A 16,975-nucleotide genomic window follows, 5' to 3' on the forward strand; every position below is an offset into this window, starting at 1 on the left:
ACTGGCGTGTCTCTTTGTACAAGTTGAAGATGTGATCATGGGTTCCCTATGTTCATCTCAAGATGAGAGTGCTCAAAGCAGAAAACAATGGAAAGAGAGTCTCTGTTAGGGCTGCCACTTTGATCTAAAAAAAATAAGGAACGAAAAATCCCCTTCTCCAATACAGAACAAATCCGTATTTTAAAGAACGGATGGCAACCCTAAAATTTCCCTTGTCTGCCATGACTGACAGCTGCTGCCCGATGCTGGTGAAGGCAGGAGGAAGGGGGGAGAGATGTTACGACATATTTTACACATATTTCAGGACGACCCTTGACAAACATGATTTTATGGACTGGTTTTGTGGTTCACCGAAACATGCGCCAACTACAGTTTTAAAATGCTGAATTTTATCTGCTTAACCATTCAGACAAGCAAATACGGAACAAATGGCATTCAGTATTTTAAGAAAAGGGTGGCAAGTTTGCAACCCCAAAACTGTCATCTGGCCATCAAGAATTACCCTAGACTGAGCAAGAATTTCCCCAAATCTTGCGAAATTCTTACGTTTCTTGTTTTGATGTGTTAGATTTTTGAGAATTTCCCCCAATTCTTGGCAAGAATCAAGGGTCCCGTGCAAGCCGTGGTGGGGCTGGGTACAGCCACTGTCTTGCTGGCCGCACTTCCACAGGCCTATGGTGATGACCATTTCCTGAGCTTCCTATGGGTAACCCTGCCAGGTGGGGGTGGATATAAAGTTCTGAGGTTACTGTTGTGTTACTGCTGCACCACAGACCATTTTAAAGCATCACTGTAGGATAAGTAAGAACTTCCCGTTATGAAAACATCATCATTGTTAGAAACAAGAAAGTGAAACTCCCGAACAGATGGGGGAAATTCTTGAAAATCTGACACAGCGGAACAAGAAACATAAGAATTTTGCAAGATTTGGGGAAATTCTTGCTCGGTCTAGGGTTTTTCTTGACCGCCAGATGACGGTTTTAGGGTTGCAAACTTGCCACCCTTTCCTTAAAATACAGAATGCCAGTTGTTCTGTATTTGCCTGTCTGAATGGTTAAGCAGATAAAATTCAGTATTTTAAAACTGTAGTGAGTGCATTTTACGGTGAACCACAAAACCAGTCCATAAAACTATGCTTGTCAAGGGTCGTCCTGACATACATGTAAAATATGCGTCATAACATCTCTCCCCCTTTCCTCCTGCCTTCACCAGCATCGGGTAGTGGCTGTCAGTCATGGAAGGCCAGAGAAATTTTAGGGTTGCCATCCGTTCTTTAAGGTGGAAATTCGGCCGCTTGGCACTGATATCGGTTTTTGGGTCCTCCTACCTTTATTTTCTCACCTAGGTGAATAATATTTTTACATAATGTGTATTAATATGCAGTGCTTCTATACCAGTAATATGGTAAAGAAAGCTGCCGTAGTTTTTGTGCAGTGCGTTATGTTTGGAATTGACGAAAGACATTCAAAATTACGTAATAAATTTAAAACTATGAATAGTATGGCAATTTCCTTTTGATCACAGATAATATACACAATAAAGTACCTATGTTACTATTTTTGTACACCTAGCTGAAGTTACAACAAATTTATTACACCGCAAATGTTACCTTTTTATTTCGTCAAAAATTCGAGTTTTATAAATTTGTCATAAGTTTATTTGAGGAAATTAATGAGTGATAATAGTACGTTTACTAAACACGAGGGTGGTGATCATTTTGATACTTGAATTTCTAAAATTGGTCAATTACTGACAGAGTTATTAAACATTGTGTGCCAAAAACAAGTTTTGAGAAAAACGCATTTTTGTGTGAACATCTTCAATACCCCATAACAATCACTCCAATATGCACCAAATCCAAATATTTACTTATATAACTCTTCGGACATTCCTGGAAGGTTGGTAGTGGTTGTTTAGGTAGTTCAGGCCATGTTTACATCACGTTTATGTCACCTGTATAGCCCCTACGGAAGGTGAGTTCTCCCTTGCCTGGTAGACCTCTAAAGAAACCAAGGCTCCTGGTCCCGTGTTATAATCATATTAGATTATATAACATATTTTTGATATATTATATATATCTAAAATGAAAATAACATATTCACTGGGTCTCAGTGGAGCCCACCCCACCTCATTGTTGCCAGGACAGTTTGTTTAGAAATTACCAGGCTGGTAATCAGGGCCAGGTGTTGTCTTGCTTTTCTTCTTTGACTTCTTTACTGCTTTCCGTGGCGTATATGCTGTGAACTCTTTGACACCCTCCTGGGAGGGTGGCTGATGCGTATCGTCACATTTAATCCACCTTTTCAATATATTCTGGCGGCCTGCTTCACTTTTCGACTTTCTGTTTGCACTCGTACATGGCATTGTCACTTACTATAGTCGGTACGACAAAACAAGCGCACAAAAATCATCACCATGGAAGATAGAGAATGACGTGAAGAGAGTACGTATACCCACTCCCGTCTTATTTCACGCACTGAGCCCGAGGCCATGCGGTACGCCACCTGCTCCCACTTCTCACCAGATAGACCCAAAGTATCGTACACCGCTATCAATCAGAAAAATTCCGAAAAAAAGCAGAAAAAACGAAAGAAATACAAGGAAAACAAAGCTTAGTGGATAAGAGGGCATATCTGCAGCGAAGGCATTTAAATGTCCAGCCATTTAAATCCGCTTTATGCGGCGTTATGCGCCTGGCAACCAGTCACCCCGGTTGGGTGAAGAGTGACGCCGCCATACACGAAGTTTGAAAATTTCGACAATTTTCACCCAAATTGCCGAATTTCCCCCTTAAAATATGGATTCATTCTGTATTGGAGACTGTATTGGGGACTGGTGCTGCTTGCCATGAAGTTTCAATGTCCAACTCGGTGGATGAGGTGGACAACATGCAGAATAGTGTGACTGAGGTGGAGGTCTGAGAGTTGGGAGAAAAGTCGAGACTTGATGTCCTTCATTTCGGAAAAGAGCAGCTCACAACAGTAGTTGCAGCAAAGCAAGGAAAATACTCAAACTTAACATCCGACAACTGATCACGTCTAAACCTCAATCTCGAAGACAATGATGTGTGCGTGCATGTCTGTCAGGAGAATGCCTTTATCTTGCAGCTTCACATTAACCCTCTCGCGCACAGTAAGTTTCCAGTAAGTTACTCTTCCACTCACCATGCATCTCTCTGGCCCGACCAGCCTTTTTTTGCCGCTGCGAAACTCTACATTCTCATACGTATTTTACCATCACAGATATATCGTACCCCAATAAATTTGGTATCAAAGGCTTCATAAAGACTTGTACTAGAACATCCGCAAATAAAAATAGAGCAAAAAATATATATAAACAATAGAAACTCGTTTCAAGTCTCCGTATAGAGTATTGTAGACAATAAATCCTAAGTACCAACTCTTCCCCACCTGCTATCTCGAAATTTTGTGGGCCAACTTTTTTAGCCAAATATAAGTTTCGAAGCGGAATTTAGTGAGGATTCTTATGGCATCCTGAAAATCTTCATATGCCTATTAGTTCCTGAGTTACACCAAGAAAACTATTTTTTCCTCTCCCGTCAGAGTAGGCTAACAACTAAAAATCGCTCCATGCTCCTCATCTACGCCCCTTAGAAAGGTTGCCATATGTTACCATTAAGAAACTTATCCCAACAAATGACGCTCCAAATTTGACGCACTTCCACCGAAAACTTAATTTTTAATTATTTTTTTAACTTTTATGACGCGTTTCGCGTCATCGTGCGCCAGGACCTTTTACCTTTGATAACGCGAAACGCGTCATCGTGCGCGAGAGGGTTAAGAACATTTGGATGTAATGGTGTCTGTGAGTAGGCACAGGCCAGCGAGCCATTGCAGGTCAAAGTGATCGGCATGGGGAAGATTCTTCTGACGGAGGAAAGTGGCGATCTCCTGCCAGTGATGTCTGAGTAGGGCCAGGCCAGATAGCCATTGCGGGTCAAGGTGATCAGCATGGGGAAGATTCTTTTGACAGAGGAAAGTGGCGTTCTCCTGCTGCAGGTCGCAGACACGGACAGCATGGCCCCACAAGACAGCTTCAGCCTGTATCTTTTTGTTTGAATCAAATAGGACAACCAGATCTCAAAAAGGAGACAGTCTTTAAAAGAACAACTCTCGCAGAGTGAGGTGAGGAGTACATGCTTACCAAACAGTATTTGCCAGCAGATGCTGTTTGGCATTTTTTTTCCTTGGGTTTCGCAGGCTGGATTGCAATGTTAATGCCTGGCAGGGTGGCGGGCCGGACGCCAGGTCTTCATGGGCCAGATATGGCCCGCGGGCTGGAGGTTGCCCGCCCCTGCTTTACTCCATACATGAATCTTATTTAAATCTTCCTGCAGCTCATTACAATTATCATGTATATTACAGATAAAAGAGTTAGAATATACATCATGCATAGCCAATGACATGTGCCACATCTATCAAATTTCAAACACTGTAAGTGAACAGATGAAATGAAACCGACTATAGTGTCATTACAGTAGGGTATACATGTGTGTTGTATGGTACAGTCGAGTCGCATATGGCACGGTTAATTGGTTCTGAGCAACGGCCACGCCATAGAAAACTGCGTCATTGGAATAACTAAACCTATGGAGAAAATACAATTTGGTTCTGGCCCTTGCCATTTTGCCAAAATCAACCCCCTTTTTTTTTTTCCGTTCGTTCTAGACCGAGTGCACCGGTAGGAATTATCTTCCTTTTGATGTTGTTCAGTCCGACCCCACGCTAACCACCTTATCCGCTCTGCCACCGCCAACACCCACTTTTTCACTCAATACGTATGGGGAAAATACAATTTGGTACTGGCTAGCTGCCATTTTATCCCACCTGTGCTAACACACGGGGAAAATTCATTGTTTCCTGCCTACCACTATTTTTCCCCACCTGCACCTACACTCACGTATGGGGAAAATACATACACTTTTTTTCGCCCGTCACCATTTTACCCCTTACGCCGAGATGAGGCAAGATGAGGCGCCATGCATGCGGGGCAGCTACCAGTGTTTGAGAGAGCGACTCGGGCCGCCCGGACCGCCCGGGTCCTCTCCAACGCGTGACGCCGCAGCTCGAGTTGCCAACTCGGACCGCCCGCTGCAGCTCGGTTTGTAGAGGTGGAGCGCCTCCGTGCTGTGATGACATTATCAGCAAATATGGCGGCCCAAACAAACACATGTAAGTGCTTCCATTGCATTTCACCTATCTGTGCCACCATAACCACTGCAGCTTCCTTTTCATCCTCTGTTGCAAGGAGCTTGTCAGCCAGAACAGCTTGTGATGTATGTTTGAACGTCGTCAGGAAGATCAGCGGACACCATTTTGCTGCCAGAACAGCTAGTATACGCTGTTAGGAAGATCAGCAGACGCTATTTTGCTGCCATTGAGTGACGACGTTTACTAGCTGTTCTGGCAGCAAAATGGCATCCGCTGATATTCCTGACGACGTTTAAACATGCATCACAAGCTTTTCTGGGCGACGAGCTCCTTGCAACAGAGGATGAAAAGAAAGTTGCAGTGGTTATGGTGGCACAGAGAGGTGAAATGCAATGGAAGCACTTATATGTTTGTTTGGGCTGCCATATTTGCTGATGATGTCATCACAGCACAGAGGCGCTCCACCTCTCCAAACCGAGCTGCAGCGGGTGGTCTGAGTTGGCAACTCGGGCTGCAGTGTCACATGTTCGAGAGGACCCGGGGCGGTCCGGGCAGGGGAGACCACGAACCGCGTCATAGATGGTTTTACCCGTGTGATCTGAACATAAGGTTCTGAAACCATACCGCGTCATAAGAAACCGCGCCTTACGAATCCGCGACTTGACTGTATATATAGTACAATATGGTATTGATCCGGACAGTCTTGGTCTTGGTCATCTGGCATAGGCTACGTTGTTGAGTGATGTAAAGTCGGACAAAATGGCATCCGCTGAACGAAAAAATAGTCCAGAAAAGTGGTGTAGGTTTGAATTTGATATAAAACAAAATTATGTAAAGCAGGGTATAACTGTATAACTATATATACACCCAACCCCCTTGCTATCACTCCTTTAATTATTGTGATTCACTGCCATCATGTGCACCCTAACAGCTGCCATCCTCATGCTGTCATGCACCTGAAATGCACTATCACTTTAAACAAAACCAGGGTGCATCGCTGTATTTTAATTGACCAGGCATTGCAGTATAAGGCAGCTGACTGTTGTTGCCATCGACCATCTTTTCTCAGTGATTGGTCAATGATCCTGTCATTCTCACGCTATACAGTCAAGTGCGTCTCTCTACTGACAAGTGAAAGCTACCCTGTGTTCGATTGGCCAAATGGCCACCAGATGTGCAACGATTGGCAACTGAGTGAACAAGTTGTGCCATTAGCCAAACGCCCCTATAAATTGTTGACCAGATTGTGTGGGCGGGGTGGCAACATTTGTAAATAAAGGAGGCCTCGTAGCTATATGGGTGTGGCCATTGTCACCTCTGCTGCACCTTCTTACCTTTTATAAAGGTTTCATTCAACTTTGATTGCTGTTTCTGGTAAATGGAGGCCTATAAGAGGTGCTGAGGGAATATTGTGAGGGAGCTGTTGTTGGTAGGCATTTTAGTTGAGCTCAGCTGATAGACTGTGCGATTTGGATCATCTCCCCCAATGCCTGCGGCGAGTTGTACGGCTAACAAGTGAACCGAACTTGCCCCAATTTTTTTGTAATAAAAGTGGCTGAGTAACCTTGCAAGAATCCCTTCATTTTCACTGAGTAAAATAAGGTGGTGTTGTGAATGCTATAAGTATAATGTGTTGGTGCAGTGCTTGGTGGGAAAATGTGAAAAGAGAGGTATAATAAGCAATATATATATATATATATATATATATATATATATATATATATATATATATATATATATATATATATATATATATATATATATATATATATATATATATATATATATATATATATCAGCCACTTAATAACCAATTAAAATTATTCCTTTGATTCTTCAGTTCAACTATCATGCATTTCTGCTATCATGCGCAGTTTCATAACAAATAGGGCGCAATAGCAGGGGATAATTGTAAAATATATATTACATGCTGAAGTGACATGAGGAAATCAGAATGAAGATGATCTAAGGATGTGTGATCACTATTAGGTATTAGAAAAGGTTCTGAACTTACCTCACTGCTTTCCTCTTCACTTTCTGATTCCTGTTTTTTTCGTCCTTTGGGTTTTCTGCCTCTACTGGACTTGGGTTTCCTTTGAGGCTCTGGCGCTGGTTCTTCCTCCTCCTCTTCCTCGATAAGTGCAAACAAATCACCATATTTTTTCTTCTGAGTTTCAGTACACTGGTTTTGGGCTGTCTGCAGAATGTCCTGCATGGTTTCTAAAGCAAAAAATGTTGTTTGGCCACAAGCGGTCCTCAGGTGGTTCAAGTGTGACAAGACTTGGTCCAATGGCACTGCACTGGCTTTTGTACTTTGGTTCCTTTTGCGTTTGTTTGGTGACGGCTGGGGCTTATTATTAACCACTTCATTTATGAGGTTCGCCATCTTGTCCTCATAACGTTGGACCCAATACTGAAGGATGGTCACCACGGTGGGGTCCTCCATCCTGAACTCACGCAGCAACAGTGTTCGTAAAAGAATTCCAGTTGGCCTGTAGGAAAAATGTTATCAACATTCTTGCATTCAATGCATAACACAGATGTAAAAATAATCCACACTGTGGCAATGCATACATACAAAACAACACAAGCTTAAATAACAAGCCACATCTATGGATTCAGATTGAATGATCAAGTTAATGTGTGAGCAAACAAACAATGATTGTGTGTGTGTGTGTGTGTGTGTGTGTGTGTGTGTATTTACTTTGTTGTAGTTTTACAGGGCCTGGGCTTACGCTTGTGTGGTCCCGTTTCCATATCTATATTTGTCCAACGTTTCCTTACAATTTTGCACACTCTTCACCGATACTACATCCTCACTTAGTCTGTTCCAAACCTCTATATTTCTTTGTGGGAAGCTATATTTCTTTATGTCTCTCAAGCATCTTCCCTTCCTCAATTTTTTACTGTGTCCTCTTGTGTTCCTGGTGTTTATTCCTTCTCTTAGTAGTAACTCCTCATTGTCTACTTCTTCCATTCTAATCAATAATTTATAAATTTGTATTAGGTCTCCCCTTTCTCTTCTTTGTTCCAGTGTTAGTAGGTCCATCTCCTTTAACCTTTGTGTGTGTGTGTGTGTGTGTGTGTGTGTGTATTTACCTAGTTGTAAAATACAGTAAAAGAGCCGTACTAGGCTCGTGCTGTCCCGTCTCCATAACGCTTATCCAGTTTGGCTTTAAATTCATGAATCGTTTTTGCACACACAGTCTCCTCGTCAAGTCTGTTCCATGTTGTTAAGCTTCTGTATGGAAAACTGTACTTCTTGGCATCTCTCCTACAGACGCTCTTCTTCAATTTTTTACTATTCCCTCTTGTCTCACTCCTCTCACGTACCACTAAGTCTTCCCTGTCCAATTTCTCTAATCCCTCTTGTATCCTGTATAATGCGATTAGGTCCCCTCTCTCTCTTCTTCTTTCCAGTGTTGTTAATCCCAATTTCTCCAGTCTTTCTTCATAAATATGTTCCCTCAGAGTTTCCACTAGTTTGGTCGCTGCTCTCTGTATTTTTTCCAACTTTCTAATTTCTTTCTTCAAACTAGGTGACCACACTAATGCTGCATATTCTAGTCTTGGATGTATCATCAATGTTATTAGTTTCTTCACCATTTCTTCATCTAGATATGTAAATGCTGCTTTTATGTTTCTAAGAAGATTGTATGTTTCCCTAGTTATCCGATTTATATGCTTTCCAAAGGATAACTTGTCTGTTATGATCACTCCCAGATCTTTTTCCTCATTTTTTTTCATGATTCTTTCATTACTCAGATAGTAGTTCCCTGATATTCGTCTACTGCTCTTATCAAACTTCATCACACTACACTTCTTTGTATTGAATGTCATTTCCCATTTGCATGACCATTCGCTTATTCTATTGAGATCCTGGCTTAGGGCTACACAGTCTTCCTCATTAGCCACCCTCCTCATTATTTTAGCATCATCAGCTAACATATTCATATATCTTGTCACCCCTTCTGTCATGTCATTTATATATATTGCAAACTTAATCGAAGCCAACACTGATCCTTGGGGGACTCCACTAGTCACTTCTGTCTAGCTTGATTTATTGTTCCTGATTACTGTTCTCATTTCTCTTTTCATCAAAAAGTCTATAATCCAATCCAACATTGAACCTCCCAGACCTCCACCATGATTGAGTTTCCATATTAATCGCTTGTGGGGCACTTTATCAAACACTTTCTGTAAGTCCAGATACACGCAATCCACCCAACCGTCCCTTTCCTATATTATATCAATTACTCTTGAATAGAAGCTGATCAGATTAGTTACACAAGATCGTCCTCCTCTGAATCTGAACTGACTATTCGTTAATAAACTGTTGCTTTCTAAATATTCCACCCATCTGTTTTTTACAATTTTCTCACATATCTTGGCTACTAGACTTGTTAATGAAACTGGCCTTTAGTTTAACAGATCTTCTTTACTTCCTCCTTTATATACTGGGACGATGTTAGCCCGTTTCCAGTTCATTGGTACCTTCCCTTGTGATAGTGAGACATTAATCAAGTTGCTCAGCTTTCCAGCTATTTGTTGGTTACACTCTTTTACCACCCAATTTGATATACCATCTGGTCCTGCTGATTTCCTCACATCCAGTTCTTCCAATAATTTTCTAACTTCATCTGTTGATGTTTGAATCCTTTCCAGTCCAACTCTATCCTCCAGCACTGCATCTACACCTTCAAACTCACTCTCCCTTGTGAACACTGTTTGGAAACAATTATTCATCACTTCTACTATTTCATTTATACTATCAAAAGTTTCACCATTAACTTCAACTTCCTGGATCTCATCTCTATTTTTCAGCTTTCCATTTATAAACTTATAAAACAGTTTTGGCTGGTCTTTGCACTTATCCGCAATATTTTTCTCAAAATTCCTTTTTTCTTCTCTTCTTATTTTGACATATGCATTCCTCTACCTTTTGTACTCATTCCATAGATCTATCCTCCTAGTTTTTCTCCATTTGTTCCATGCCTTCTCCTTATCCTGCTTGGCTTCTACATGCTTTCTATTATACCACTCTTCTCTTGATTTCTGGCCAACTTTCATCCTTGGTGCCCACTTTTCCACTCCTTCGTTGTAAATCCATAGAAAGATAGCCCATTTTTCCTCCACATCGCCAACCTAAAAAAAAAAAAAAAAAAAAAAAAATCCCTCAAAATGTTTCTTAATTTGTTCAAAATTTGCCTTATTGAAGTTGAACCATTCTTTCCTGTAGTCCTCATTCCTGATTTTTCTACCTCCTCTAAATATGTATTCGATAAGGACATGATCGCTCTTCCCTATTGGGCTCTTATAGTTCATCTCCTCAATGATATCCGGCTCCCTGGTGACTATCAAGTCCGATTAAGATGGCTTGTCGTTTCCTCTGAATCTCACATTTTCCTCCACCCACTGTATGAGGAAGTTATCTATAACCAATTCCGAAGCTTTGTTCCCCCATGAAGCTTCACTTTCTTCCATTGACCAGTTTTCCCATGACACTTCCTTACAATTAAAATCTCCCATTCTCAGAATCTTATCTTTCTCCTCCAGCAATCTCCTTAGGCAATCCATTGTATCTTCCAGCTTCTTCTTGTACAATTCTTCCATCCATGAGATGTTTTTTTGGGGGGACATACACCACTACAATATTTCTACATCCTCCCCTTTGCAGTCTTACTCGCACATTCAAGACCTCCACTTCCCCTTCAACATAGGTGACCCCCTCCACTGTCCATTCTTTTTCATCAATAGCATCACTCCTCCTCCTTGTTTATTTTCTCTATTTCTCATCCATCCATTATATTTACCATCCCCTAAGTTAAATGCATCTATACTACCAGACAATTTTGTTTCCGTAATCCCCATAACATCTGTTTTTTCCTTTCTCAGGTAATCTATCTCTGACACTGACGATATTAGCCCGTTCACATCAGTGTATGGCACCTTCAAGCTGTCTCCTCTTCCCTTCTGTACCACTTCCTTAGGTCCATGTCTGTCACTCTCCAGAAAAACTTTTTTTTCTCCTCCTCTGACCTTGCTTCATTCTTTTCATTGGCTTGATTCTTCAATTCTCTTATCGTGTTCCTTTCCTCCACACTTCTGTCCTTTCTTACCCAGACTTTTTTGTAAGCCTCTGTTCTTGCTAACTTCCATGACTTTCCCACCACTTCTTCTGCAGCAGCTTGAGACCTAAATCTAATTTTTACTGGTCATTGGGCTCCTTCTTCGTACTTTCCAAGCCTGAATACTTCCTCGATCTCTCCTACCAACTCATGATCTTCTTCCTGAATTGCTTCAATTACTTATTCCACTTCCTTCCTTTATTTCTTTTCCCTTGTATGTTTGATCGGCATGTGCTCTTCATTGATACCCACCATTACTACAGATTTCTTTTTTTCAACTGTAGTGAGCGCATTTTTCGGTGAACTACAAAACTAGTCCGTAAAAATATATTTGTCAAGGGTTATCCTGAAATATGTGTAAAATACGCATCATAACGTCCCTCCCCCTCCTTGGAAAGATGTACGCGCTTGAATCTGATGGCCTCCTTATAGCCTGTGTCCCCACTTTTGAGGTGGCAAAAATACCAAGTCACCGCTCATTAACCAAGGCATTTCTTGTGATATTTATTTATTTTTGCTCGTAAATCAAAACGCTCAGAAACTAAGGCACTCATATACCAAGGTATGACTGGATATATATATATATATATATATATATATATATATATATATATATATATATATATATATATATATATATATATATATATATATATATATATATATATATATATATATAGTGGTACCTCGTGATTTGAACTTAATTGGTTCATTTGGGCTGTTCGAATTGAGAATGTTTGAATTAGGAAGCAATTTATCCCATTGAAATCAATGTAGAAAAAAATAATCCGTTCCAGGCCCCAAAATCCTCATATATTTTTAACATTTTTATGGGTTTATGTTGTGCCCTGTGGCCAGATCACTCATATGAATACATTTAAACACTTAATATTTGCTGGGACCTACCAGAATTGGTCTGTCTTAAAGACTCAATGGCACTGCTTTGAGATGTAAACAAACATGGCAGAGATCAACATTCAGAAAGGTAACGGGTATAAAGTTCATGCATCATATTTCTTCATTATTATTCTTCATCATTAGTTGTTGTAATATTCTAATATATTTTTAAAACCTAAGGAAGTGTGAAATTTCAAACTTGAATGTGCTTCAGTGTTTGTTGAACTCGTATGTAAAGTAAGAATGTTAAAAGACAAGTGCAAAATGGAAAAACAGGCACTTGTAAATATAGAATAATAATCAATCTTTTCAACATCTCATCAATATTATCCACAGAGTTATATACCTAGAGCACGAGCCAGACACTCGGGTGCGGCAACCGGAAGTACCTCGGCCGCCATCTTAGGGAGCCCACTCCAGCCCGCAACATCAAAGTGAAGGTAAGTGTGCTCTCACTTTTTCGTAAATATGTTCATTATTATGACATTTAACCCTTTCCTTGCTAAGCGCTCGCAATGAGACTATCCCCTCAGGCGCGCTCGGGCACCCCAGCGGGGGTAGGGGATCTCTTTTAACCGCTGTATCTCAAAAACTATTCATCACAGCTACAAAACAAAAACACCATTGGACAGAGGAAGCCAAGATCTATAAGTTTCAGTTGTGTAAGCCTCTCCTGTGAATGCACAGGCATGGCACGTTCCTGGGGTGTTTTTTGCTGTGAGTGCAACTAGCGCTCGCAGCAAGCTTTTAGCACCACCAGCAAGTGACGCTAGTGCTCGCTCTTTTAGCCTCCGTATCTCGAAAATAAAAAAAAAAAAAAACAACACAAAACATTGGAAAGAGGAGGCAAAAATCTGTAAGATTTGGTAATGTAAGCCTCTCCTGCGAATGTACAGGCACGTTCAGGGGGTGTTGCCTATGAAGACGTACATTTACACGTGTGCGACAGTCAACCGTAAGGCAACTACTGAGTTAGATCTTTTGATGATGGGGTGTTGGCAGAGTAATATTGCTAACTGCAAAATTTACAACTATTTGGTGAAAATATCAGTCATGTGATAGGTGAAGCTATGCAAAAATGCCGCTTTATTGGACAACAACATCCACCAGTTGCTCATCCGTAGATTTTCCGCGCTAGGCTGATATGATTTTCCACCAAATTTCGTGGAAATCCCACTGAATTGGCAATGCTGTGGTGTGAGAAATAGTGTTGGAACACTCTCATACGCGGGAAATTTGAGTGCGACTGGAGCTCGCAGTGAGTGTTTAGCACCACTGGCAAGTTACACTAGTGCTCGCTGCGAGCATTTAGCAATGAAAGGGTTAACTGTACTAAACTGCTAACTACTTACACATTGTGTATCATTGAGTGATATTTTGTATAATAACAAATGAAAATAGCACAACAACAGAGATAATAAGTAAATAAGACTGGTAAACAAAGACGAAAGTTTCTCGACTCCCGTCTACTTCCCTATGGTGATAGTGAGATTATAAACTGTTACTGATTAACATTAAAACTCCCTTGCCAGTACTTTATATTAGTGACGTCACCCAGGACAGGGAGCTCTAGAGCTCCCTGTCCAGTGTGACGTCACTCCCATCAGTTCACCCTGCGCCATGTGAACGTAGGTTCCTCATGCTCCTTTATTGTAAGGATTATTTGGGGATCTTGAGTTTTGCCAGTCTCACAAAAGAACCAAGGGGATTATCTGTAAGAATTTCTTGTTATATAGCTTTGTGTATAAGGATTTCTTGTTGTATAGCTTTACTTGACATGAGTAGGCATTGTAGTTATGTTCGCTACGCTTCTTTCGTTACAGGCTTTAACTGCAGTGTAATTGTTTGTACAATAAAACCATAAGTCTTGCAATCCAGTTGGTTTGCTACATTTTTTAATATAAAAGGAAGAATAACAATACATCTGTTGCAATATTTTACTAGTAAGTAAAGTGATCATATTTATCTTAGAACGTCGCCAAAAGATGCCGCAGTGTGCAGCACGGAGATGCCGTACACGCACCGAAAAGGAACGCAGAAAGGAAAATAGCACATCATTTCACAAGTAATTTGCTTCAGAGTAATATAAAATGCATTCTTTGGCAAACATATATCGATATTGTATGTAATACTTTCATATATGTAGCCTAACTTACTTGCACTATTAACGCATCTCATTAGGCTACATTTAATGATATTGAGAAAAGATAAGGCCACCATCGTAATCCTGATAAAAAATCTGCATCATATAAGCATAAATATGCAACAGTAACATGAACAAATATACGAAAATGAAAGATAAATAAAGTTGCTCATAAAAGTTTTCTCACATTATTTCCCTTCAACTCTATCGTACTCAGTTATTTTTCATCATATGAATTTTTCAAGCCCAGTTCCTGAATCTACATCCTTTTCTGATTACTTCAGTATGCGAAACATCCCAATAGTGAAATATACAGATGTTGAAAACTGCTCGGAAACTGGTAACTATGTGGGTGCACCAGGAGGGAAAGTGGGCTTCCCAAGATGGCTGCCGCGCCAGGGTAGCCTGCCTCAACCGCCGCCAACCCCACAACACAGGAGCGCGCACTCTAGGTATATAACTCTGTGGTATTATCCAGAAATTGTTTGTGTTTATCAATCAAACAAGGTTAAACAGTTTTATGAATAAGGTCTGTCTTACCTCAATGATCCCTGTCTACTAAGGAAACATAGCGTGTCTTGCGCGTGTTGTCAGGTTTGATGTACAGCCATCCACTAGTTTGTTTAGGTACAGGCATTAAGTCACTTAATTTTCTTCCTGACCAGTGTCATTTTACCTGAAGTAGTGGTATGTACTACTGTTAAACACATTGTTATCCCACGCAATTGGGCTATTTTTCAAGGGAGTGTGCGGGAAAAAATGGCAGTTGCGGGTTAGTGGTTTTTGAGGCTGAAGTCCGTGGTATCACATTCACCGACCTGGCTACAATGGTGGCTTCGTCTGCAGTCGTTTGTTTGTGTTCGAATTGCAACGCACATTCGAATTTGAGGACAAAATTTGTTTGATAAATGTGTTCAAATTGGAAATTGTTCGAATCACGAGGTACCACTGTGTGTGTGTGTGTGTGTGTGTATATATATATATATATATATATATATATATATATATATATATATATATATATATATATATATATATATATATATATATATATACAGTAGAGCCCCATTTAGCGCGAGAATTAGGTGGATGAACGCGGTCACGCTAGTTGAATAAAGTAACCAATATGAATAAAATTATTTGGTGCACACGTGGGTCTGACTTTTGGGTTTGATAATTACTCAAAATAATCACTCACATTAAAAATAAAAAAAAACTACGATTGGCTGAGCTCTGAAAACACGCTTGTGATTCGCTGGGAGTCCGATGACGTCATCGCCGGCGCTCACCCGGTCAGCGGCCTCGCTGCCATAAGGCAGTATCACACTTGGACAACCGACAAATCCAAATTTTCCGGGTGTGCGTCACACACGGCCAAGGTCAGTTGCCCGTATCCACATCCACAACGTAAACAAAGCACTTGCCCTGTATCAACATGGAGTCATCTGCTAAAGTAAGGGCTCTCGCGGCTTGTGCCGCGCCTCATGGCAACTTCTGCCACGCATCATGGCGACTTGTGCCGCGCCTCATGGCGGCTTGTGCCGCGCATCATGGCGGCTTGTGCCGCGCATCATGGCGGCTTGTGCCACGCATCATGGCGACTTGTGCCGCGCCTCATGGCGGCTTGTGCCGCGCATCATGGCGGCTTGTGCCGCGCATCATGGCGGCTTGTGCCGCGCATCATGGCGGCTTGTGCTGCGCATCATGGCGGCTTGTGCCACGCATCATGGCGACGTGTGCCGCGCATTATGGCGGCTTGTGCTGCACATCATGGCGGCTTGTGCCGCGCATCATGACGGCTTGTGCCGCGCATCATGGCGGCTTGTGCCGCGCATCATGGCGGCTTGTGCCGCGCATCATGGCGACTTGTGCCGCGCATCATGGCGGCTTGTGCTGCGCATCATGGCGGCTTGTGCCGTGCATCATGGCGGCTTGTGCCGCGCATCATGACGGTTTGTGCCGCGCATCATGACGGCTTGTGCCGCGCATCATGACGGCTTGTGCCGCGCATCATGGCGGCTTGTGCCGCGCATCATGACGGCTTGTGCCGCGCATCATGGCGGCTTGTGCCGCGCATCATGGCGGCTTGTGCCGCGCATCATGACGGCTTGTGCCGCGCATCATGGCTGCTTGTGCCGCACATCATGGCGGCTTGTGCCGCGCATCATGGCGACTTGTGCCGCGCATCATGGTGGCTTGTGCTGCGCATCATGGTGGCTTGTGCTGCGCATCATGGCGGCTTGTGCCGCGCATCATGGCGGCTTGTGCCGCGCATCATGGCGGCTTGTGCCGCGCATCATGGCGGCTTGTGCAGCGCATCATGGCGGCTTGTGCTGCGCATCATGGCGGCTTGTGCCGCGCATCATGGCGGCTTGGCGCAATTTTCAAAATTCAGTCGTGGTGGCTGCTCGCGCTAACTGAGGCTTTTGCGCTAATTAATTTTTTTCTTGGTAGATGGTGGCTTGCGCTAATTGCGGTTCGCGCTAATTGATCTCGTGCTAAGTGGGGCTCTATTGTATGTATGTATGTATGTATATATATATATATATATATATATATATATATATATATATATATATATATATATATATATATATATATATATATAGTCGGCGCGGAAAAAACGTCAGCACCTG

General features: G+C 41.9%; 1 protein-coding gene across 4 annotated transcripts in view; it reads right to left on the minus strand.

Annotated features, from left to right (window-relative positions):
- LOC127003736 (integrator complex subunit 3-like) overlaps nucleotides 1-16,975 on the minus strand; it is a 141,927-nt gene that overhangs the window by 24,169 nt on the left and 100,783 nt on the right. For 3 of the 4 annotated variants that reach the window (XM_050870701.1, XM_050870700.1, XM_050870703.1), the window contains one exon: nucleotides 7,186-7,663. The exons of the other annotated variant lie outside the window; for it this stretch is intronic. In XM_050870701.1, coding sequence (XP_050726658.1) covers nucleotides 7,186-7,663 — 478 coding nt within the window. The remainder of the gene's footprint in view (nucleotides 1-7,185; nucleotides 7,664-16,975) is intronic. 4 annotated transcript variants of the gene reach the window in all.

Source organism: Eriocheir sinensis, chromosome 26 (assembly GCF_024679095.1).
Source record: "Eriocheir sinensis breed Jianghai 21 chromosome 26, ASM2467909v1, whole genome shotgun sequence".
In the NCBI taxonomy this organism is placed as follows: domain Eukaryota; kingdom Metazoa; phylum Arthropoda; class Malacostraca; order Decapoda; family Varunidae; genus Eriocheir; species Eriocheir sinensis.